Consider the following 24858-nt stretch of genomic DNA (forward strand, 5'->3'; position numbering starts at 1 on the left):
TCCTTTCTCTTTAACCCTATGGGTTTATGGTTGTTTTACTTCTTTACTGTTATTATAGTGGGGATTTAGGAAGGAAAGGATAAAACATATTCAATCTTTCATGTTTACCCAAGCTCTCCTTTAATCAAGTCGGCAACATATAGTCTAGGAAAATGATATTATTTTTTCACCAAAAAATATATATACATATGAAGTTTATTTCTGGCCAACCTCAGAAAATTTAGGTGTTTATCAGACATGATCCCAGTAAGTATCTTCAGGCAAGCCATTGGATTTTTGTCTCCCAGAAGGGACACTTTAAAAAGGTTGTCACACTGTTTCCAGTCTGACAGCCGGAATTTCTGAGCTGCCTGGGCTGTAGGCCAGAGTTCACAGGGGTCTGACAAACCAATGGTTTTACACAGGGCTGGGGGAGCCGGGCAGCTGCTAACAGTGTTAAGCTGGTGACTTGCAGAGGGGTTGGGGGCCCATGTTTGTCTTTGAGCAGCCTCCCAGTAGTCACTATAATCAGGACCCAGAAATGCCTTTTCATTACTGACATCATAATCATCCCCTTACATAAAAGCATAAAGATAGTGTTGAATGGGCACTGACTCCCATGGGAAACATTCCTGTTCACTCTCATCATTTCTATGGCACCTTGATCTTCAATCCCAAGTGGTCTTTGAAAAAGCAGTGATACTCAAGTCTTCCACACAGAAAACTCCAGGGTCTCAGGAAGCATCTGGGCTGGTGTTTCCTTTTCTTTAGATGCACAGCAAAGCTGGTGGTGGCTTTTCAAACTTTGGCTCACACAAATGTAAATTACATGTGATAACATGCCCTACACGCATATTATTTTTAACAAATCTGTCACTCTTCATCTGACCATGCCAGCTGACCCTGAAATTTTGGATTTTGTTCTGTAATATTATAAAACTATGATCTTGGATCTCCCCCTGCCCAACCCACTCCCCCAACCCTCCAACACACACACACACACGCACACGCACACGCACACACACGAAAACCCTGGGCTGCATAAACCAGGACTTTCTTTTTATTGATGGTACATGACAAGGTAGAGCTCCCTGAGCCCCTCCCCTCCTTCAGGGAGTCTGGGATGGAAACTGTGGCATGAACAGGAGATTCACATTGTGTTGGGGGATAGGACTGGGGCAAGGACTCCCCAGCAGCTGAGACCCTCTCTCTCCCTCTTGTTCTCTCTCCACTGGTGGTCCAGGGGACTTTCACTCCTTGGATGCCATGTGGACCATAAGGTCGACCACCCTGTTGCTATAGGCAAATTCACTGTCATAACCAGGAAATGAACTTGACAAAGCAGTCATTGAGGGCAATGCCAGCCCCAGCATTGAAAGTGGCTGTTGGGAATTCCCTGGCGGTCTAGTGGTTAGGACTCCTCGCTTCCACTACAGGGGGCCCAGGTTCAATCCCTGATTGGGGAACTAAGACCCCACAAACCACAGGGCGTGGCCAAAAAAGAAAAAAAGAAAAAAAAAGTGGGTGTAACTGTTAAAATCCAGGAGAAAACCTGGTCTTCAGCACAACCAATGGGTCACAATGACCCAATACTCCCTTTGTGTGTGCAGATCTGGATTGTGTAAACTGTTTCAAAAACCTATATAGGGGCTTCCCTGGTGGCGCAGTGGTTGAGAGTCCGCCTGCCAATTCAGGGGACACGGGTTAGTGCCCGGGTCCAGGAGGATCCCACATGCCGCGGAGCGGCTGGGCCCGTGAGCCATGGCCGCTGAGCCTGCGTGTCCGGAGCTTGTGCTCCGCAACGGGAGAGGCCACAACAGTGAAAGGCCCGCGTACTGCAAAAAAAAAAAAAAAAAAAAAAAAAAACTTATATAATTGTGCTTAGACCTCTAACAGGTGGAGCAGCCCTTAGAGCTTTCTGAAAGACCATCTCCCAGGTTATAATCCTCACACTGGCTTGAATAAAATTCTTCCATTTCTTTCTTAGATCAACTATTGATTAATTTTTTTGGTTGACATTAGCATGGCATAGTGGGCAGGATATCAGTGATACCCACCAGAGGACACCTAGAATCTACACCGAACTGGCACTCAGTACCAGCACAGGCCCATTGAGCCCCACCAGCCTCTCAGTACTCCTCAGGTGTTCTGGTGAATTCTCCTCATATCTGGATCTCATTGTTTTTAAGTGATCATTCTAAAAATGTTATTCAAGCTGTTTTTACTTAAGACTTGGAGTCTTAAGGGGTACCAGTACATGTCCTAAGTAGGGACCTAGGGGAATCTGGGCCGTAGGCTTAGGAAAAATACAGGTGGCTGGGTTTTTGTTAAATTTGGCTTATGTTGAAAAAAAAGGTCAGTGTATGATCTGAACAAACCATTTGCTAGCGAAATGAGAGACAATTATTCATGTCCTAAGAACAAGGGACATTTGCTTCTCTGGCCACAAGGGGTCCTCAGGTGACTGAGAACCCAGCAGAAGTATCTGAGGATCAATCCTCGTGACTGCGGTGGCCCTTCAGAGGAGCCCCACTACAACCGTTAAGTAAATACTGGTACATCAGTCCTTTGATATCCTTGAGGTGACCACCCAATTCTTTGAGGAATTAAAACCAGCTGTTTTAATTCCTCAGTCAGCTGACAGCCCTGACTATAAGACCTCTCCCTATTCCCCAAGGAGGAGTGCACAGTTCTTGAGGCACTAGCCTGCTATGTTAAGCCACCCTTTCTTTCTCTTCCAAAACCATGTCTCCGTATCTCATTTCAGCATCAGTGTACAGGGAGCCAATATTTTGGCATCAGTATTGTCAAAATTAGTTTGTAAAAGATCTGTATATAATCGACCTAAAGGAAATTAGGTGCTTATATAAATACTCTGAAACATAAATGAAACTAACCCAAATGAATTTCAGGATCACATGATTTAGGATTAATTTTTAATGAATGAAAACAAGTTTAAGTTTGTTGGTTTAATTAATACAGACATGTCTTTAGAGTCATCAACATTAAGTATAATACTTTTATTGTACCTAAGTTTACTAGAAGTCAAATAAGATCTTATTATTCCTGTTACAAAATTTGTCTGCAAGAAAAATAACTTGATATGATGAAATTTTTAAGTTAAATGTAAGTGAGATAAGAGGTTTTTAGGTGAACTCTTTAGGAATAATTATGTTTTATTGTGTTTCTACTCAAAAATAGTTTCCACTGAACTGGGTAAGAAATTAGAGAGTTTTAATGGAAAACCTGATGGCTTCATAAAACTGTCAACAGAAGATTAAGATCAAGAATTAGTCACATAGGACTGAGTGAACTGATGGATATGGTTGTAATTTGGCAAGGGGAGGGGTGCCTGAAATATCTCTGGTTTTTAATCTGTGTTTTCCAGATATAAAGAAACCCTTCCCCTCAAGCTAAGTATGACTTACAGAAATTTAATGAATTATAACTTTGTAAGTAGAATTGAAACATTTATCTTTCCTCTACCTGCTCCTTCCAGAAACTAGAAATTCTTAGGTTCCCAAAAGCCTTATCAGGTGAATATGAAGACCACCTCCTGCTGGTTGCAGGAATTTCAAGATATTTCGGGACCTTGAGAAGAGAGGAATCCACCCACATCTATAGATATCTCTGGCAGAATCTGATGGCAAGCCCTTGATGTGGCTTTCCTAGCCTTGAGAGGCCTTTTTTGTTGTTGTTGTTGTTGTTGTTTGCGGTACACGGGCCTCTCACTGTTGTGGCCTCTCCTGTTGCAGAGCACAGGCTCCGGACGCGCAGGCTCAGCGGCCATGGCTCACGGGCCGGGGCACGAACCCGTGTCCTCTGCATCAGCAGGCGGACTCTCAACCACTGTGCCACCGGGGAAGCCCCATGCTGTTCCCTTTTAAGTATATCTTTTATAATAGCGAAAGCTGGATTTCTTTCCTTATTGCCAAATGTATAAATCTATGACTTTGTTTTCCTTCCATATATTCATAAATATTGAGATGAGTGATACTCTTGGACTTATTTTTACCACGTTATTCAGCATTTTTATTTAGAAAAATCCCCTCCCCCCCTCCACCTATGCTTGGAATAATCAGGGGTTTTTTGTTCCATTTGATTTTTTGCTTTAACGGTATGGGAGTGATATATCATATTTCTTTTATTCTATTAGTTATCTTTAAATGTATAACTCATACCTTAATTTTTCTATTATCCAGTGTTGGTCTACATCCTGTTCTCTAAAAAACAGAAAAGAGAATCTTAGTTCAATTAGCTTAGAGAATCTTAGCTCTTGGATTTTAGTTCCAAATTATATTAATTGTTTGAAAAATAATCCCTGCTTATTTAGATGTAACAATAAATGTTATTGGTTAATTTGGTCATCATTCTCTCTAACAGTTGACGTCTGTTGACTTTATGTTCCCTTGTATATCTGAAAATGTCTTTATTTCATGCTCCATTTGTATTATGTTTTGATTAAGTGTAAAATTCTGGGTTGGTAAACATGTTTCTCGGACAATAAATCCAAAGAGTTTATTGCTCGGGAGCTAGAACCTCTGCCAATGGCTTAGTGAACACACAGGAATGGTTGGAAGGATTATTCTCTAACTGGCAAAAATAGTTAAATGGACCAAAGACCCCACCCACCCACCACCACCAGCCCTGCCATGAAGTCATCTGTTTTCTGCTTTGTCAGATGACGGGGAGCCAAGGCTGGCTGTTGGGACTGGAGGGTGATAGCCCTTTTGCTTCTCACAGGAAGGGGAACAGCCAGAAATGGCTTCTCAGAGGACATGACCGCTTTAGGAAAATAGAAAATGCATGGAGGCCTTGGAATTCTGGGACCATTGGTGGTGGGAAGTGGGAAAGAAACCCATTCCCTGCCTGAAAGCTGGGAAGGAAGCCTAGCACTACAGTGTTTTTAGCGGATTGCAACACATCAGTAGATCATACATGAAGTTGTGTATTTCCTACTAACAAGAACATTATCCTCCATAACCACAACAGAAGCATCAAAGTCAGGAAGTTAATGTTACTTCCATCTAATACTCAGATCCTATTTAATTTTCAGCTATGGTCCCAATAATTACAAGCCAGTTATTTTATAGAATGTCTCTCAATTTTATTTTGTCTGATGTTTTCTTATGATTAGATTCAGGTTATACATTTCTGACAAGAGAATCACAGAAGTAATTACATGTTCTTCCCTTTGCATCTTATCAGGTGATGCATGACTGATTTATCCCATTACAGATGATGTTTATTTTGATCACTTAAGATGGTGTCTGCCAGGCTTCTCCACTACAGTTGTTTTTCCCTTGTAATTAAGTATTTTGTGCAGAGAGAAGTATTTGAAACTATATAAATATACCATACCTTATCTAATTTCCAACTTACTACTTTTATCAGTATGAATTCATGATTTCCTTTTTTCATTCAATAGCTTATACTCCATTACTATTATTTTAATGCTCAGAATGTTCCAGATTTGGCTAGTGAGAGTCCCTTCAAGCTAACTTCTGTGTCCTTTGATATGATCTTATCTTTCCTTGATAAGTTCTTTGCTTTCTGGTACAAGATGTTCCAGGCCTATCTTGTACTTTGGTCCCAGCCCTAGAATCAACTATTTCTCCAAGAAGCCTTGGGTTTTTGTTGTTGTTTTAGTGGAAAGTGGTATTTAGAATCCAAGATCTAGGCACAAAACACTTATTGCTATCACACTTCTGCTCCCAAACCCTCAGTGGACAGAGCTACTTCCCTCCCTGTTTATTTCTATATTTACGTAGATCTGTTGAAAACCATGAACACATGCGAATATCCCTTTCTCCGATCCACCACCAGAGTTCATTCTTGCTTTCTCCCTTTCCATGCATGTAACACCCTTCTCCACTAGTGAGAAACGTGGCTCAGGTTATTCCTAATATACTTATTTGATTAATCTCTCAGCATGCAGTCAAAGCCCCAACACTCTCACATATATGCCCTCCTCATCCTACTCTGGCTCTGAGACTGTAATGGGCTGGCCCCTGTGTGGACGTCTTCATCTCCCCACCACTGGCTGCCTCTATGGCAAGTGACCCCCTCACCCTACTTGGACTGCCACCTGATGACAGATCTTCCTCCTGTATAGATGCCCTCCTCACTGCACTCGCACTCTAACAGCCCAGGGTGAGCTGCTTGCATGTGTTGCTCGCACCTGTAGATGCCTTCTTCATTCTTTTTTTTTTGGCCGCACAGCATGTAGGATCTTAGTTCCCCGACTAGGGATCGAACCCGCATCCCCTGCCTTGGAAGCACGGAATCTAAACCTCTGGACTGCCAGGGAAGTCCCGCCGCCTTCACACACACACACACTGGCTCGGACAAGCCATGCTGAGCCACCTACCTTGTGGATGCACTCCTCATGCTGACACCCCACGTCAAGCTGCCCCCCCTCTTAGGCTCCCACCTCACTCACTCCAGCTGACAACCCGCACGTCTTTTCTCCTGTGAGGGCTCCTTTCTCTTTCTCCAACCCCACACCAGGCTCCCGACCCCCATGGACACTCTCCTCATCCAGCTTGGGCTCTGGCATTCAAGCTGGGCCACTCCTGTGCATGGCCTCCCTCCTTTCACTTGTGCTCTGACACCTAGCCCCCAGCATGAGTGCCTACCTTGCTCTGCTCCACATAATGGCTTAAGGACTGAATTATTCAAGGAGGGAAGGAAAAAGGAGAGCTCCAGAAATATTAGCTATACCCACAGACACTTTTTCATGAAATGTTTTAGTAACACAACGCAATATATCAGTATACTGGGTCATGCTGTGAAATACATTCTTACTGTGGGTCTCAAGAAAGGTTTGAAGGCCACTGACTTAGAAAGATTCTAGAACGATGGTACAGTAGCACCCCATTTAGTACATCGTTGTTCTCTGGACTGCTATCTCAGGAGAGACCCTGTCACCTGTGTGAGCACCCTATCAAAAAGGACACTGCTTCCAGGCAAGAGATGTGACTTTGGTGGGCTAATGGGAGTCACAGACCCGGGTTCTAGCTCTGCTTCAACCCTTCACTAGGCAAGCAATCCAGTTACCTTATACATTAAATATGCAGATGATATGGAACGTACTTCTCTCCCGAAGTATAAAATTAGGTAGCACATGAAAAGTGCTTTGAAAACTACAATAATTATCACAATAACTGGCATTTAAGGAATGCATCAGTCCTTTACACACAATATAATTTTGAATCTTTAACTGTGACATTCACACCTAATAGATGAAGTAACTGAAGTCAGTATTTGAACCCAGGTCTGTCCATTGGACTCCACCCTCAATCATTAAATGGTACTTTTAAAACTCTGCATGAAGATAAAAGTTACTGCGTTAGAGACAAAGGAACATCTATGTTCTGTTACAGAGTTTGAATTATATGGAGAATGAATGTTTTTTACCATTCCCCTTAAATATAATTCTTGTAAGTTCTGAGTCCTGTAGGGTCTCCCCTTTTTCTATGTAAATATAGCCAAAATGCAAGAATTTGAGACAAAAAGGGGCAACTCAAAGGCCAACGGTGGCACCTGGTGCAGAGTCCCTGGGTGGCACAGTCATTTCCTTAGCTCCAAGATGGCAGTCAAGGTAAGGCCCTTGAATGAAGTGGGTGATGGATAAGTATGTTGAAGAATGAATAAATGAGAGCCCGGCTAGGTCTACAACTCTAGCAGCTGGCTGGGGTGGGGATGTGGGCTGAGCAGTGGCCCTCAGCCCCAAGGTGGGGGGCTGTCAAGAGGAGGGCAGACCTCAGGGCAGAGTCAACCTGGCATTTTCTGGGACTGGCCATGGATGTGTGTGGGACTAAGTCTCTGCTGAGGGGCCTGGAGAGCTTTCCCAGAGCTGCTTCTGGGCAGTTGGATGGGGCCAAGCAGAGCTAGAGACCAGGTGTGGGTGGACAGGAGCAAAGTGTTCTTCACAAGACCATTAAAATCCACCTCGAATGTTCTATTTTTAAAAGCCAAACAGCAGCATTCTTCCTCCTGCCCCAAAGGGAACATTCCCAGAGCAGCAGTGACTGTACTGGTCGAGGACATGGTGGGTGGGACAGGGAACAGACTGAGCCACAGGGGAAGAGAAGCAGCAGAGGGAAAGTGTGCATCTTCCACCCCATAAGCACAATGCTACCCCCTGTAGACACATCAGCCACAGAGACCAGAAACCTCACCAAGCCATCACTGGTCCCCTGTGCCTCTCTCCTCAGCAGAGGAAGACCTGTGCATGGGAAGAGGGGCTCTTTATCTTTGCCAGGGATAGCACTAAGGTGGACAAGAGCAGGTGCAGACAGTACAGAAGCCCAAATTCTAGCCCAATAGCAGTTTTTACTCCCTAGGAACAAAGAAATGTGGGGAAGAAACTCCAAAAGGAAACAGCATGAATGACCAAATGCCACTAGGGTGGCGTGGCTCAGGAGTCAGGCGGATGGCACGCTCCACAGTGGACCTGGTCATGCCCTAGTTTCTTAAATTAACACTTTCCCCGTCTCCAAGTACCCAGTACAGAGGTGGGGGGTGGGGCAGCGAGGAAAAGGGAAAGCTTCCCTACTCTACACAAGAGAGATGAATATACCTGTATGCTCCGAGACACCTCTCAGGGACACCAAAACCTCCCTCTCAAGAATGGAGGTAGACAGATAATGAGAGGGGCCTGGGTATCACAGACAACCTGAAAGCAGTGCCACAGGGGCCCTCTGTGGCTGACAGAACGTGTGCTCCAAGGGGACTGCGAGGGAAGCAACAGCTGGCCGACGCAGCTGAGTTTTACGGGGAGATGGTCAATCTTGACAAAGTGGGTCCAGCACTGCTATTTCTATTCACTTCAAAGGAGCCTGATGATGCGGAATTAGAAGCCATTATCCTTTTGTCAGAGGATTCACCTCTATCCCTTTCTCTGGCAAAATCCTACCCTCTGCAAGCCTGGTTCTCTAGAGAACAGACTGGCAAGGAACAAGGAAAAACCCTGTCCTACTCTCACACCTCCCGTGACATGACAGCTTCTACTGCAGCACAAACTCCCAAGAACAAGGCCCTGTGGTGCGGGCGAGGTCATCCAGTCCTTGACCACCCCTGAGGATCACCAAGGAACTCATTCCTGTGTCACAGGGTGGTCTCTGGGGCTGGGTCCCGAGTCCAGATCACAGTGAGGTCTCCTGAACGATGAAGGTGGGGCTGATCCCCTGGTGGGCTGGGCCTTCCTCAGGCACATCCACGGCCTCCTTGTCTCTGCTGCCCCTCAGCATCCCGTTGCTCACCTTCTCCGGAAACACAGCCGTGTCCACAGAGAGATCCTGGGGAACACAGAGCAAAGGGAGTGGGTGGGGTGAACGTGAGGCAAAGGGAGGTGAAGGAACCTCCCCTTTCTCTTGCAGCAAAGGTGACCCTGCTTTGATCCTGGCTAGAAAGGAGGCCAACGAGGAGCAGGCCCGGGGATGAGCACGGGGCTGGGAGGATGGAGACGAAAGGCCAGCAGCTGCGGCCTCTCGGGGCCGAGACCCTTCTGCCCACCAAGCCCCCGCTCCCCTGTGGGAAGGAGCCAGGCAGCTGCTGCGGGACAGTCCAGCTCAGGCCGATCAGCAGAGAAAGGGGGGCTGGGAGGAGAAAGAAAAGGGAGGCACAGGAACCCAGGAGGCCCGGCAGTAGCCTGAGAGGGAAGGGAGGGGCGATCTGACAACAGACGTGCTACCTGGCTGTGGGTTCTGCAGTGAAGTCGCTTCTGACAGGACATGGGCAGGAGGGCAACGAGTTTCGGCAACACTGGGTAAATGGTCCGAGGGTTCAGGGTCCGGCCCCGCATTCCGCCTGAAGACAAAGCGCTCCTGAGGCTCCTACTGTGTAACCAGGTCACTCCCGCAGCCCCCTGCTCACCCCCTTCTCTCAGGACTCTAAACCCCCAGTCCCCGCCCACCTCCTTGAGCTCCACCAAGAAGCGTGACTGTTCCAGGCACCCAGGAGCCCAGGATTCCCTGAGCTCCAGACTCCAGACCCCTGAGTGCCCTCCCTCAGCTGGTCCTTGTTTCCCTGTGCCCCCATGCCACAGCCCCTCACCACTGAGCAGACTGACAGCCAGGCCCACCACAATGACCGTGGTGGAGTTGTGAGCGCTGTACCATAAATACGACAGGGAATAGAGCCGCTGTAGCCCTGTGGGTCTGGGGAGAGCAGAGGGTGAGGACAATTAGCAATTCAGTGACAGGCATTCCACAGGCACCTGGCTCCACCCTCCTACACGGTCCTAGAATCCTGGGACCCAACACCCGACAGCTGGCCCAAGTCCTCTGGTGGCCATCCCTTAGCAAGGCCCCTGGAAAACCCCTCAGAAATGAGCTGTTCTCCGCAAGGAGAAAGAGAGTGAGCTCTGACTCACTTGGAGATAGTAGTCGAGGGCATCAGTGTGGCCATGGTGACAGCAGTCAGATTGCTGGGCAGGGAAAAGCTGGACCCATTAGAGGGAGTGGGCGCTCTGCCAGAGCCCAGGCTGCTCACTGTGCTCCCAATGCCGATCCAGAAGGCCATGATCAGTCCAGCCAACAGGCCCACGATGGCACCCTGCCCAGAGAAACGGCACACTCTCTTGTCTCAATGCCAGCCCCACCAAACCTTCGCGTAAGTTCCCAGCAGTCACGGCGAGAGCCCTGCCAAGTCGTTCCCCAGGTCCACCCCCGCACATGACCGTGGAGCCAGATGGGTCACTCACAGGAGGATTGGCACAAGGAAAGAACATCCCAAGGCAGAAGAGTCCGAGCAGCGGGCCCCCAACCATACCGAAGATGCTGATTGCTGCCTGCGGAGGACAGGGTTGAGACAAAGCAAAGAACACTCAGGCTCAGAGATCCCCAGTCTCACCAGCGTGGCACCGCTACCACCACTGCCTCAGAGCCCTACCTGTCAGATCTGTCCATCTGTTCTACCTGGAATCATCAGAACGCAGGATTCCAGAGGGCAGAAATGGTTAAGGGAATGTGCTCGGGCTTCTCCTGAGGCCGATCCTTAGATATCTCTCAGCCAACAATGACCCTGGGGCTTCTGGCTACTTGAGACTCTGTTCACAGCTAAAGGGAGCTCATCAAAGGGGAATCTCTGACACCTGCCCCTATGTCATTCCTTTCACAATAGCTGTCTTCTTCAATTTCTGGTTTCAATCAGCTCCTTTTCTCCCTTAAAAATTGCTTTCTTCCCTCCATAGTCATTACCTGCAGCACAGGTCCCATCTGGGAGGAAATATAGGCCATTCCCAGACAAAGCAGCCCATAGCCAAAGGCTGGGGAAAAAGAAAGGAGGAAACAAGCAGATGTGAGTTAACACAATAAAACAGGGAAAAGCAGAGCAAAGCTCCTTCCCCAGCCCAACTACTACCTCTGTGTCCCTGGAAACAGGGCACATTACCTCAGGCCCCACCTCCAGGTCTCTCCCACCCCGTCCTCACTCTTATGTGACTCAGAGACCTCCCCAGGAAATTCCCTGACATGTAAACAAGGTTGGTGCTTCATTGGGCAAGTGCTGAGCCCAGGCTAAAACTGGTGCTTCAAAGCAGATGGACAACAGTTCTTAGGGTGTGTCTTAGAAAGAACAAGGCTGAAGAGATGAGGAAGCATAATCCCACCGATGATTCTGGAAAGCATGGTGGCCCGGACTTCAGAGAAATGAGGGAACCAGGGTCGAATCAAGTCTTCCATTGTAACAGTTGCCAGTGAATTGAAAGCAGAGGATATGGTGCTGAAAGAAGAAAGAGAAAGACAAGTCCAGAAGCTGAGAAACGCAAAACAAGGGACCCCACTGAGGGACTAGCACCCTGAAGGCAGGCAAGGACGTGTGCAGCCCAAACACCATCCTGACAGTTGGCAGAAGAGGAAGAGGCCTGGGAGGCAGGGACACCTGGCCTTCTCTGAGTGGGGTACAGGTTTGGTTCAAGTAGATCAATTCCTGGTATCATAAAAGAATCCTTCACCAAAAAGGGGACTCTCCCAGGAGAGGATACACTCTGTCCCACACAGATGAGCTGCCCCTTGTCATTCACACATGAACGAACACAATGAGAGACTCAGAGGGACCCCCGCTCCACCCATCACCTTGTGCCAAGGAGGGAACAGCTGTGTCAAGCCTGATGGAAAAGGTCAGAGTGTACCTTAGGGAGCCACTGAAGAGGCAGGCAACAAAGAGCCCAGGCAGGCCTGGCAGGCCTCTCAGGAGATCCATCACGAAGTACAGGACGAACTGCAGGCGGAGCAGAAACGCACAGCTCCCCTCAGAGAAGCCGCCCCAGGGCACGCCGCCCGCCCCTGCTTGTGTCAGGCAGCGTCTGGAGACTGCGCGCTAGCAAGGGGGCCAGGCACTGAGGGCGAGCCCACAGTAAGTGGAGAGAAAGCAGGCTCTGGAGAGAGAAGGACGCAGCCCACAGCCCAGCTCTGCCCCAGCGAGTGGTGTGGCTTGAGCATGCTGGCCGCCCCGCTGTGCGTCCTTCTCTCCTCTGTAAAATGAGGCTGTCGGGAGGCTCCCCACAGAGCAGGTGGTGCAGAGCGGTGAGTCAGTGAAGGTAGGTCCCCGCCTCAGTAGGGTGGGCACTGTGATTAGCTGGGGGCTGGGATCCTCACATGCTGGATTGCAGATTTCCAGAACAAGAAGGACCTTCCATCCATTTCCCACCCAGGGTGGGAGTCCCTCCTGCAGCCACCCAGACACTCCCCTTGGGGGGGTCCAGGAGGGGCGTCAGGGAGGCCTTCTCACCTGGTCAGGGGCTGCTTGAGTCTGCTGGGTGCTCATGGGATACTCCTGGTAGTAGGCGAACATGACCAGGCCAATGAGGCAGCCCATGCAGAGGACCACCTGCTGGCAAGGGAAGACGGCGTAGCAGGAGCTGCAAAAGAGGCCAGTGCCAAGCAGGGAGACGGTGCTAGCAGGCACGTCCCCAAGCCCCAGAAAGCAACTCCACGTCCTGCCCAATGGGTGCGCATGCGCTCCAGCATCCTGTCCCATCCCACCTGCCTCAGTGGAGCCGGGGCCCACACTTCCCCCAGCCTGTGCTCCCCGGTCTTCCTGGCCCTGCACTCACAGCACTGCAGCCTTCTCCGTGCGGGAACTGAGGTAGCGCTGCACCTGAGCCTGGTTCACTCCATACAAGGAGAGCATCATGAAGACACCCCCGAAGGCCAACGTCCAGAAAGTGTGCCGCACAAAAGGGTCCGGATCCAGCCTGCCAGAGACACCAACATGTCACTGTTGCCCCAGAGACTCAGCCTTCCCCGCCCTCCTACAACAGGGGGCAGGGCAGAGAGATGGCTGCCAGGGCGAAGCTGGACTCAAGACAGGGCAGCAGGTTGGGTGGGGAGGGGGTGGCTCCATCCCTCCAACCATAGCCTCATCCCAGGTGCTAAAAACATCCTGACACTCAACCACCGGCCAGAACGCTGTGCTCACCCATCTCCACAGTGCCAGCCTCCCACTGGCCTCAGTGCTGCACTTCAACTTCCACAGCTTGCCCTCTGCTTACTACAGCCCTAAGCGCAGGCTCTAGATGGGCTCAGCTGTCAGGCACTATAGACCCCAGCCGGGGAAGGGGTGTACTTACTCGATTCCAGAGATAAGGCCATGCTGGGAAGCCACATCCCACACGTGCCCCAAACCGCCCACCTTGGCCGACCCCACAATGATAACCACCAGCTGCCCTAGGAACATCACCAGGGTCTGGAACACATCTGTCCAGATGACTGCCTTCAGTCCACCCTGCAGGGAAAAGACAGCACACCTGCCACAGCTGTCTACGAAGCCACACCACCAGCGAGGGCACCAGACAGCCGCCAGCGGTGTATAGCTGCTGAGATTCTGCCGACGTCACTCCCAGCCCACCCCCACCTTCATCACCCACCCCCCACCATAAGCCCATCCCATCTCCTACATCCCATTTCACAGCACCCTAGAAGGTCATGCCCTCTCCTCACCTATATTCTTATCTCATCTACCACCCACCTATTGATCTTATGCCATCTTTTCCCTTTCCTCCCATCTCCCTCCCAATTTCACCTCTTCTCCCTCCCCTAAGACTAACTGCGCTTACCAGAGCAGTGTAGACGGTACAGACAATGCCTAGGGTCAGCACTGACAGCCAGAGATCAAAGCCAGTCACTGTAAACAGATAAAAGTCACATTCCTGTCTCCCGAGGAGGGTTTCCCAGCAGAGAAGCCAGAGAAGCCTTGGTAAGATATGAAGCATTTAGTCATTAAGGATGCTATAAATCATTTACCACAACGGAAAAAAAAAGTTTGCAAAGCTCCACCAAAAGGTGTTGATTAACCAATTCAGATGGGGCCTGGTAATGTTTGATTAGCTTTCCACCTCTAGTAGAGACCAGCCAAGGGCCCAGGCAGTGAAATAATACCCTGGTCAAGGTTGGATTCTTTTCCGCACACTCTCCTCTACCTGCCCCTCCCAAAGGTTCTTCCCAGCCTGCTGTGGCTGGGAGTCAGGGGCTGTGACTCCTCACCTGCATTGAGGGCCAGTGATGGTGCATAGAGGACAACCCCCATGTAGATTACCTGTCGGGTATGGAAAAGAGAATGTGAGGGGAAGAGGAGATGAGGGTGGGCAGAGAGAGGAGGAAAGATGGACCTCAGCTCCAATATCCCAATGGCCTCCCTTCACCTAGGCTCACCCCCCTCTCCCTTCTTCCAAAGTTTGGCTTGCTGCCACCATAGTATCTGCGCCAGAACTGGAAGGAATGGGAAGCAGGATGCCTCTGGGGGCTAGCAGGAATTTCAATCTTGCTAGTCTGAGAGCAAGGAAGGCTCCAGCTGCCTCAGCAAGCCTAAGTCCAGTTCCCCCTACCATGCATCAGGCTCAATTTCTATCCTCATTCCACTTACCATCTGGAAGATGAAGGTCACGGTCCCACAAACCCGCACAGCTTTATTGAACCGGAGCTCCAGGTACTAGGTAGGAGTAGATTTTTTTTTTTATAAAAAGGTTTTTCTCTCCACTCCACCCCCAACAATTCACACAAAACTTCCCTCAAGAAACCTAGGAGCAGAGGAAATATCCAACTCGTATCCACTCTGGGCCCCACTCAGCACAGCACCCTTCTTCTCCCCCAACTCCCACCCCGCCCAACTTCAACCAGAGAGAACTTATAAACACACAATGTATTCCCTGTCACTCTCATCAGGCAAAGGAGATCCAGGGGCCCAGATCCCTAGGTGCCCTGTTCCTCCTCTCCACCCCTGACTCTGGGGGTCCTATGTGCTCCTCCCTACCTACCTCGTAGGCACTGGTGAGATGCAGGCGGTAGAAGATTGGGATGAAGACATGTGCTGGGATCAGCAGCCCCAGGAAATAGGAGCAGCCCAGGAACCAATACTGTGTCCCAAATCGGTAGATCTCGGACGGCACACCCAGGATGGCCACGGCTGACTGGAAGGTGGCCAGCAAGGACAGCGCCACAGGAAAGCAGCCCATTTTGCGGTCCGCCAACAGCAACTGGCCGATGGTATGTCGCCCCCAGCCACGATAGGCATGGTAGAGCCCAATGGCAAGGGAGAGGACCAGCAGCAGGACAAAGACCACATAGTCCACCAGGGAGAAGGTGGATGTGACCATGTTGGTGTCTGAGGCTGGGGGGAGGGGAGCGGAGGTGCTCACCGCCACACGCATACCCTCTCTGTGTCTGTGACCTGCAGCCACTTGCTGCTCCTGGGCTCTGGGCTGCCCCTTGGCTGGGCAGTGGCAGGCAAGTGGCTACAATCTGACTCCCAGCCACCGTCTCACCGTCCTCCTCCACCACCAAGTGACATTGTCCAGGTGAGCTGCAAAGAAAGCGGCTCTTAGTCAGGCCTACCCTGCCTTCATGGCCACCCACCCTTGGGCCTGTGCATCCCACACCCATCAGATTTGGGCCAGCCAGCTCTGTGGCAGCCCTTGAAGGTGTGGAGATACTGATATGGGTTTGGTAGGGCAGAGAGGGGAGGGAGGAAGCAGCAGACTGAGATGGCCAGGAGACAACTACTTGGCCAAGTCCTTTTTGGGTGTGCACAGCTGTGAAACTTAAGAACCTTCTTAGGTCTCCACCCTAGCAGTGAAAGAAAAATCAACTCTAGCCCATGGTTCTTCTCAGAATTCCCTGCCCCCACCTGCAGGCACAGACCCAGTCATTACAATGTACTAAGCCAGCAGAGCCCAGCCTGGCGCCACAAGCCAGCCGGGAGGAAGAAACAGAGACGAATGACAGCATGGCCTCCTCCACTCTCCCAGCCTCAGTACCTGCACCCCCGTGACCCTCAGTGTCACCGTCCGAACAGCAGCCCTTCTCAACACTGATCACCGGGGAGGCCACCTCCACGGCAGCGCCAAATTCCATTTCAGGCAACCCCAGGCCAACCACTCTGTTCTCCCAACACTACTTAATAAGGCCGGCCACCCACCTCTCAGCTCCTCCACCTATGACACCACAGTCAGTAGGAGATCCAGGAAGAGTGGTGCCTTTCAAAAGTGAGACAGGGGCCTCCCTGGTGGCGCAGTGGTTGAGAGTCCGCCTGCCGATGCAGGGGACACGGGTTCGTGCCCCGGTCCGGGAGGATCCCACGTGCCGCGGAGCGGCTGGGCCCGTGAGCCATGGCCGCTAGGCCTGCGCATCCGGAGCCTGTGCTCCACAGCGGGAGGGGCGGCGGCAGTGAGAGGCCCACGTACCGCAAAACAAAACAACAACAACAACAACAACAACAAAAGTGAGACGGCAACATGCTGGAGCCAGGGTTTCACAGTTACAATTACAGGGGCACTTTGGAAACAAGCAAAGCAGCCAGGGAGCTGCGGGCAAGAGAAAGTCAGGGAACGTGGTCCTTCCCTCGGGCGCAGACACCCACCTCAAGAAGCAATCCCTGCTCTGAATCAAAGCTGCCTGGAGAAGCTGTGTGTCTGCAGCTGGGCAGAGGCTGAGGATCTGGTCTGTAAGTGGCTGAGGTGAGGTGAGGAACTGGGAGTAGAGGGAAGCTCAGCAGCTATTTGTTCTGGACCCTTCAGGGAACCAATCGCTGTGGACCAAATGGCCCTATCACCCTACAGCCCCCAAACTCCAGCTCGGCCCTAGAGGCTCCAGAATGGGGAGCAGGGAGCTCACATTCAATAGCATTCTTAGATGGATTAGGCTTTCACTGTAAGTCATACTTGGCACTGTGTGCAAGGGGGAACTAGAAAAGAGTTGCTGAGAGATGGGAAAGTTGCTTTTCTAACTCCTGCACAAGAAATACTAATCCTCAAAGAATATACCTACATTATCCTCAGAACAAGGACCAAATCACAGCATGTCAAAACTTAAAGGAATCTTAAGAGATCACTATTGCAACCCCCTCATTTACCAACAAACACACTGAGGCCCATGAATTTAGATAACCTAATACGATGTTAGTTAACATTTTTTGAACACCTGTCATATAATCCAGCAGTGTGTTATGTACTTTATAAACGTTAACAATAATAAATAAGTAACCATACCTACCACTTTCAAAACACCATGTCTCAGGTTCTGTACTTTATATGACACTCTCTAGTTCCCTAGGGTTATACAGCATGATATAAAACAAGGGAGAAAAAACAATGCTGTCAGTAGGTATGACAGCTAATTCACCAGGAGCCCCTCCTTCACTGCTCCCAGAACAAGGGCTGGAGCAGAGTGTTAATTGCTGTCAGTCACTCCTGAAGCAAAGATTAAATTTCAACTAATCTAGAGAGAGATGAATATAAACTATGTCTTTTGTCCTTGTCCACTAGGAGAAAGATCAGCCTAGCTGTCTTCGGCTCTCCTACACTGCGTTCTTGGACAGATGTTGCCTGGCTGGCGAGATATGACCTCATGCAAACCAGTCCTGCACTCTGAACCTCCTGGAGCCAATGGAGAGGAAATCAGAGTTGGCAACTCTTGAATCACATGTTCTACTGAGTCACAAATGTTAGTCCCCAGAACAATGTTCCCAACAGGCCAGTCGGGTTGAACCTAAAGAGGCCCTGGGCCCTTGTGCATTGCAACACCTTGAGTTTTCTCACTCCTCTTTGGCAAGTTTTTATTACTGTGAAAGTGGTGACGGGAACTACCAGAGACTAAGGGGAGAAAAGATGCCTGCTGTGTGCACATAACACTGTGTAGAGGTAAAGCGTTAATGATACGGCTAGGCAGGTGGTTGGAGAAAGGAAAAAGGTCCAAGTATAGACAGGAAAACAGATGTACAGAAATGGAGACCCTCTACTGCTGGGGTAAGCTGGCAGGGTTCCTGTGGATTCTACTTGCATGAGATACAGAGAACTCTCTTGAATGGCTGAAGAGAGAGCCAGGCAAGACAGGAAAAACCTGACCCAGAAACAAAGGCTTCATTAGACATGATTCTAAGAACAGGATAGTGGCCTTCTGAAACTGCTACAGTGGGGACTTCCCTGGTGGTCCAGTGGTAAGACTCTGTGCTTCCACTGCAGGGGGCATGGGTTGGATCCCAGGTCGGGGAACTAAGATCCCACATGCCGTGTGGCGTGGCCAAACAACCACAACAGCAACACAGCAACAACCGTACACTGATCTAAACCCCATGGATTTGCATAAGAGGGGAGCCAAAAGTAAGAGATAACTTGTTTCACTAAAACTCTAACACACAGGGCACAAACAGCGGGCTGTGGGACTCTTTTAAAAAGTCCAAGATACACACAGACAAGAAAAAGAATCATCCTTCACCACCCTAACTCCACTCTCACTTTGGTCACAAAGTGAATTGCTTTGACTCCTGCAAAAGGCAAAGGTGCCACTGAAGGATAAACCTTCCCAAAAAGATGCCTTCAAAATCCATCTTTGTGGACTTCCCTGGCGGCGCAGTGGTTAAGAATCCGCCTGCCAATGAGGGGATGCGGGTTCGAGCCCTAGGCCAATAAGATCCCACGTGCCACGGAGCCACGAAGCCCGTGCACCACAACTACTGAGCCTGTGCTCTAGAGCCCACGAGCCACAACTACCGAGCCCACGCGCCACAACTACTGAAGCCCGTGTGCCTACAGCCCGTGCTCCGCAATAAGAGAAGCCACTGCAATGAGAGGCCCCTGCTCTCCGCCACTAGAGAAAGCCTGCGCGCAGCAACAAATACCCAATGCAGCCAAAAGTAAATAAAATAAAATAAATTAATTTTAAAAAATTGCATAGCTCCCAAGGAAATTACTAAAAAAAAAAAATCTGTCTTTGTGCCTGGAATTCCTCAAGCTCTGAAAGGCTTTAGGGGCTCTCATTAAAATGCTAGTAACTACTAATGCCTTAGAAAATGTGCCAGCCCTCTGAAGGTAAATCCTTTCAGGAGATTCCAGACACCTGGGGGTAGGTGGAAGGGAAGCCAGGCTACTGAAGACGAGCTTTGGTTAGCTTTGATGAGCTTCTTCTAACCCTAACCAAAGCCAACACTCAGTCCCTCCCGGCACGGGGCTCGCTTGGCGCCCTTCGGTCAGGGCGCCGGGCCACCACGGGACAGCGCTCGTCTTTCCCTTACCTCCGTGGCCCAGCCAAGGCTAAGACGGTCCCGTGGTTCTTCCCGAAATCTGAATCGCTCCCTTTTTCTGGGAAGGCAAAGAAATGAGGAGTTAGGGAAGCATCTATCCCGCCCCTACCTCCTCGCCAGAACACAGGACGCCACGTGGTTTCAGGACTGAGCTGAAGGAGACAGGGTGCTCCGGCTCGTCCCTTCCCGACAGGGTTTGCCCTTCGCCCTTCGCTCCTCCATCACCCTTACCCTCTTTATTTCCTGGCTTCTCTCCTTCCCTCCACACGCGAGGCGGCAGGACTACTACCACCTCGTCGCCGGCACCTCCGATCTTCCCGGGCCCCCACTCTAGGGGCCGGCCCATTCCGCCCTTCACCTCTCCGCTCCTCCCCTCCCCTCCCCTGCTCGTCCCTTCCCACCCTGACGCCACTCTCCCGAGCCTCTGTGCTCCGGCCCACCCCCTGTCGGCCCGCCCCAGTCCGGCCCACCTGCCGGGTCTCCACACGTGGGTCCGGCAGCCGCCTGAGAGCCGGCCCCGCAGCGCCAAACCGGGTGACAGCGGGGTCCCGCCCCCTGCCCGCCCACGTCGCCGCGCCGCCATGTTTACTGAGGGCAAATGGATTAACCCCCAGCCGCTACGGATACGCGACTCCGGCTCCAAGCGCAAGGAACACGGGGCTGAGGGAGCAGTGACGGGGAGGCCTTCGCTTAAGGGGGAAAAGGAGAAGGGGGTGGTCAGTTCCCCGCGAACGAGGACTGGGGCACATAGAGAAGAGCGCTGACCTCCGCGACTACCAGCGTCCCCTAGCCCTCCCCGGACCGACGGGCCCAACGGACTAGCCTGGCAGACTAGGCCACGCCCCGGCGAGGGCGTGACACGGTGGGAGGCGGGGCCACACGCGCAAGTCTCGCGATCAGCCAAGAAGGACAGAGGGAGCGGAAAATGGCCCTTCGCGGGCTCGACAGTCCTTTGACCGTGGTGCCCTGGGCTGCAGCCCTACTCCTCGTTCTGAGCGTGGAAAGGGCTTTGGCGCTACCCGAGGTACTGAAGCAAATTAAAGGTTGGGTTGAAACAGAGTTGCTTGCCGGCCCTCGGCTCTCCCCACTCCTCTGCTTCCGCGCAGCCCCGATTTCGTCCCTGGGGCCTCCCTAGACGTAGCCCATACAGCTCCCACTCCGAGTACTCAGGCCGCTGTCTCGCAGCGCCTTCTCCTTGCCGACGTCCAAAGACCTTCTAAATTTGACCTCCTTGCACCTTAAAATCGTTGAATAACTTTAAGTCGTTCTTTCTACAAACGAGACCTCTGGCCATTCTGCAAGCTTAACAGCGTACGAATGCCGTATATCGTGCGTTGGCAGGACTGTACTTTCTGTAATGCTTGATGAGTTCTTTGTGTACCTGCAGTCCTTTTACACCCGCCAAATCGGGGCTGGCAGATTGAGAAGTCATTGGAGAGGGCATAATATGTATGTCCGAATAGTGATTCTCAAAGATGAGGTCCTTCCCTGGACAAGATCTGGTACAGAAATTCTCTGGTGCGCTGTTTTGGCGCCTGGTTCCAAGGGAAAGAAATGCGTCTTCTAGTAAACCTGACATAAAGGTAGGACACGTCCATGCCCTGTGTTAGAGGATTTCTGGAGAGTGTACTGGCAGTTAACTTTTGATCCTTGTTTGTTTCTTGGCTTTTCTTTCTGGAGTCCTAACAGTTTTCTTTCTTCTGCAGATATGCATCCAGTGTCCAGGGAGTGTGCAAAATTTGTCAGAAGTGGCTCTTTATTGTAAGCAGACATCAGACCTAATGCTGCACGCCCGCTGCTGCCTGAATAGGAAGGGCACCATCCTGGGGTGAGGGAGGAGAAGACATCCCTGGATACTGGAAAAGAGTTCCCAAACCAAATTCTTCAAGGCTTGCCTGATTGGCTTTTGAGATAAATATTCGTGCCTGTTTTGGAGGCATCTAAACCATGAGTCTCAGACTTTTTAATCTGTTATAGCATTTTTGGCTAAGTAAACAACCCTGTGGTTCTGCCTGGTTGAAATGCATAAAAGTCATAATTTTTAGCATTTTTTTAAGCTTGTTTCTTTTGTTTATTGTCAACTCTTTGGCTTATTTACTGTGTGTCTGCATGAAATGACTCCTTTGGCCTGAAGGACACTATGGAATATGGTTTTCTTCCCCTTCTCATTAATTCATGTTTGTCTTTGATGCAAATTTCTCTTCTTGTCCCCTTATGCAGATTAGTCTCTGCATTGTTTTCCTCTTACACTCTTGAGAATCCACCTCTTATGGCTTCAACCATTATGCAGGTGTCTCCCAAAACTAGATCTCTTTTAGTTTCCTTTGACCTCTCTCCAAGCTCCAGATACATGTGGGTACCTCTAGGTTCCTGTTAAACATTTCCTCTTTCAGAGCACCCTCACTTCAGACTCAAAATGTCTCATGTCTTGCTTCCATTCTTCTCTTTCCCTCATCTGCCTAAATACTTCTTTATATTAAACTTTATGAAAACCAATTTTTTTCCCTTATTACTCTCTGGCTTTAAAATTAGACTTATAATTGTCTGTTGTCCTAGGATAAAGTTCAAACCAGAAACTACCATAGACTGGCCCAACCCACCTTTTCAGCATTACTTTCAATTATTTGTCCACCCAAACCCTTCATGAGGGTCTGGCAGCAGCCAGACTCTCCTACCTCCAAAAGCATTCCGCCTTTCTTTCTTTGTTCAAACCTCTCTCTTTGCCTAAAATTGCCTTCCTCCACCAAATTAAAACATATCTGTCCTTTAATTCCAACATCTTTTGTGAATGTTCCCTACTACTAAAAACCAGAGTAATTTCTTTTTATTTTTTATTTCCTCTAATTCTTAGTGTCTGTACCACTCAAATTAATTTTATATACTGTTCATATTTTAATTTAATGTTGTTTTTATTTTTGGTGATGGTCTTGTTCCCCTACTACATTGTAAGCCACTTGCAAGCTAAGATACTGAATGTTATTTTTAATTCTCCGAAATTTTGCAGTTAGTAGGCACTCAGTAAATATTTGTAGAATAAAGGAACAGACAGCAATAGATACTGAATAAAAAATAGTGTGGCATGGACCTTAATATCCAGTAGTTTACATCCATCCAATCTGTGGTAGGAAATGCACTTGGAAAAAACTTTCATTTATGTGACTTGAATTTTTTTCCCATATGATGGCCTTTTGTGGATCTGAGAATCATAATATTACAATGTGAGTGAGTTTCACTAATCCTGACAAGAAACAAATTTCTTTCAATATATGCACAGATGCATAGATATACTGATAAGAACGGTACTGTCCGGTGGAACTTTCTGCCACAATGAAAATGTTCTGTATCGGTACCTTCCAATACAGTAGCCACTAACCACCTTAGTGGTTACTGAACACTTGAAATGTGGCTAGTGCAAATGAAAGACTGAATTTTTTAAATTTAAATTAAGTAGCTGCATGTTGCTAGTGGTGACTTAATTGGACAATGCAGGATTAAAACATCTACCAGAGTACCTAGGTTGTGGCCCCGACACAGCTGTGTTCAATTAATATTAGCTGATAAGCGGGTTGTATTAGCTTACCTTGGATGAAGGGGAGAGACACACAGTTTTGCTGATTACCTATTTCCTCAGGCTGGATCTCCAGAACTGCTCTCTGAAGGACCCCGGTCCATACTTTCCTCAGGCGCGTACTGCTATCATCATGTAAGTCGTTAATTATCCTTCCCAAAAGGTGATTATGGCAAAGGGTTGATGGGAAAGTCTTTGAGGATGGACTCCTAAAAGGATGTTTAAATATTGTCTACATTTGGACAACTCAGAATGAGAACTGGATTACCAGTCCAGAAACACACTGGATTACCAGTCACACACATTCATGTGTGAATGGAAGTAAGGTGCTTTCCTAGAGCACAGTGCTAACAGTGTGTGCTTTGCAGAGACCTGCAGGCAAACTCCCTCCAGGGTGACTTGGCCAACACCTTCCGTGGCTTTACCCAGCTCCAGACTCTGTGAGTAAGAGGTGTGGGGTGTGGGAGAGAACCAAAGAGAGGCAGTGCTGTGAACTCAGCAACTTCAGGCTGCATATTATGACTGCCTGTGTTGTGTTCAGGATACTGCCACAAGATGTCAACTGTCCTGGAGGTATTAATGCTTGGAAAACTATCACTTCTTATATAAACAACCAAACCTGCCAAGAACAAAGGAACCTTTGCAACAGCACTGGGGACCCAGGTATGTTGTCTCACCTCCACCCCTCCAGAAACTGCCCTTCCTCTCTTGTATTCTCCGATTTAGATCAGAAAGACAGTAAAGTTGCTTAAGTGCCTTTTGTTTGGGTTTCTGAAGCTTTAACCCCTCGGAGAGAAAAGGTCTTAACCTTTTGTTAATATTTTTAAAATAATTTTATGATGATGATGACAATGTTCTGATTATCTGTAATCTTTCCTCGCTACCTTTGACCTAGAAACAGTTGAGAGAATCTAAGTTGAAGGAGATATTTGGGAAACATACCTAATGAAATCCAGTGATGTTCTCTGTTTTTCTCTGGCTCCCAGAAATGTGTCCTGAGAATGGATCTTGTGCACCTGATGGTCCAGGTCGCTTGCAGTGTGTTTGTGCTGAAGGCTTCCATGGCTACAAGTGTATGCGCCAGGTGAGGAATTAGGTCTTCTAATTAGGGATAAGAGAAATGCATAGAGTAAGTACCTCTCTGAAAGAAGAGCCATAAGACCAGGAGCTGATGCAAATCACCTAGAGAAGGAAACTATAAGAGAATTGCCCTGGGTGAGGGGACAGGTATGCTAGGAAAGAACTGGGTGTTAGGTTGTAAGCCCTTGGTGTAACCCTGTGTGAAGTTTTTTTGGTCTGTTATTCACAGGGCTCCTTCTCACTGCTCATGTTCTTTGGTATTCTGGGATCCACCACATTATCCATCTCCACCCTCCTTTGGGGGACTCAACGTCGAAAAGCCAAGGCTTCATGAACCACATAGGTCTTCCTACTGACTAAAGATCATCCCCATCATAGTCCAGCCAGGGAGATTTGCTTCCTAGACATCATTGGTCAGCGGATCCTCCCTCCCAAGGCAGAGGCCGCCGTCGGAAGGAGGGTGGAAATTTGCACAACCCTGGGTGTTGTAGACCCAGTCCAGGAGTGGACTAGTACCGGTTCCCATTTGTGCTGTTGACCATAATAAACAGTTTTTCTTTTTTTCTTTTTCGTCTCTTGGTTGGCGTGGTAAAGGATGCTTTGGGAGAGCGGGCTTTCTCAGGTATCCCATCGCTTCGCGCAGGGTAGAGTAGAGGAGGTGACCCAACCCTTTCGCTGCCCTGGCCCCGCCCCTCACGTTCCTAGCCCCGCCC

At 49.3% G+C, this 24858-nt stretch overlaps 2 protein-coding genes across 3 annotated transcripts; one reads left to right on the top strand and one right to left on the bottom strand.

Moving 5' to 3' along the window:
• Nucleotides 1–5081: 5081 nt before the first annotated feature.
• Nucleotides 5082–19898, bottom strand: SLC5A6 (solute carrier family 5 member 6). The gene is made up of 17 exons (XM_082671719.1): nt 19729–19898; nt 19489–19555; nt 15239–15783; nt 14848–14913; nt 14469–14520; nt 14042–14109; nt 13556–13710; nt 13040–13180; nt 12715–12844; nt 12116–12204; nt 11594–11706; nt 11184–11251; nt 10688–10774; nt 10358–10539; nt 10039–10142; nt 9677–9792; nt 5082–9281 (listed from the first exon to the last, which is right to left on the bottom strand). Exons 3-17 carry the CDS (start codon nt 15629–15631, stop codon nt 9129–9131), a joined length of 1917 nt encoding a protein of 638 aa, XP_082527845.1. The 5' UTR covers nt 15632–15783; nt 19489–19555; nt 19729–19898; the 3' UTR covers nt 5082–9128.
• Nucleotides 19899–20114: 216 nt separating this feature from the next.
• On the top strand, nt 20115–24710 carry ATRAID (all-trans retinoic acid induced differentiation factor). 2 transcript variants are annotated; one of them, XM_082671881.1, is made up of 7 exons: nt 20115–20521; nt 21204–21325; nt 23129–23200; nt 23434–23505; nt 23607–23728; nt 24052–24149; nt 24375–24710. In XM_082671881.1, exons 1-7 carry the CDS (start codon nt 20423–20425, stop codon nt 24477–24479), a joined length of 690 nt encoding a protein of 229 aa, XP_082528007.1. In that variant the 5' UTR covers nt 20115–20422; the 3' UTR covers nt 24480–24710. The 2 variants fall into 2 exon arrangements, with proteins under 2 accessions (XP_082528007.1, XP_082528008.1); XM_082671882.1 differs by having other exon boundaries at nt 20396–20521; nt 21204–21258.
• Nucleotides 24711–24858: the final 148 nt, after the last annotated feature.

Source organism: Grampus griseus, assembly GCF_964374135.1.
Source record: "Grampus griseus genome assembly, chromosome: 15".
Taxonomy (NCBI): Eukaryota; Metazoa; Chordata; class Mammalia; order Artiodactyla; family Delphinidae; genus Grampus; species Grampus griseus.

Excerpts from the sequence above, each read along its gene's own strand:
- SLC5A6 (XM_082671719.1), bottom strand. The coding sequence starts at position 15,631 with ATGCGTGTGGCGGTGAGCACCTCCGCTCCCCTCCCCCCAGCCTCAGAC. Across the intron at positions 14,521-14,847 it reads TGACCTTCATCTTCCAGATG|GTAATCTACATGGGGGTTGT; the intron begins GTAAGTGGAATG and ends CATACCCGACAG. Across the intron at positions 9,282-9,676 it reads ACTGCAGAACCCACAGCCAG|GATCTCTCTGTGGACACGGC; the intron begins GTAGCACGTCTG and ends TGTGTTCCCCAG.
- ATRAID (XM_082671881.1), top strand. The coding sequence starts at position 20,423 with ATGGCCCTTCGCGGGCTCGACAGTCCTTTGACCGTGGTGCCCTGGGCT. Across the intron at positions 23,201-23,433 it reads GCGCGTACTGCTATCATCAT|AGACCTGCAGGCAAACTCCC; the intron begins GTAAGTCGTTAA and ends TGTGCTTTGCAG. Across the intron at positions 23,729-24,051 it reads CAACAGCACTGGGGACCCAG|AAATGTGTCCTGAGAATGGA; the intron begins GTATGTTGTCTC and ends TCTGGCTCCCAG.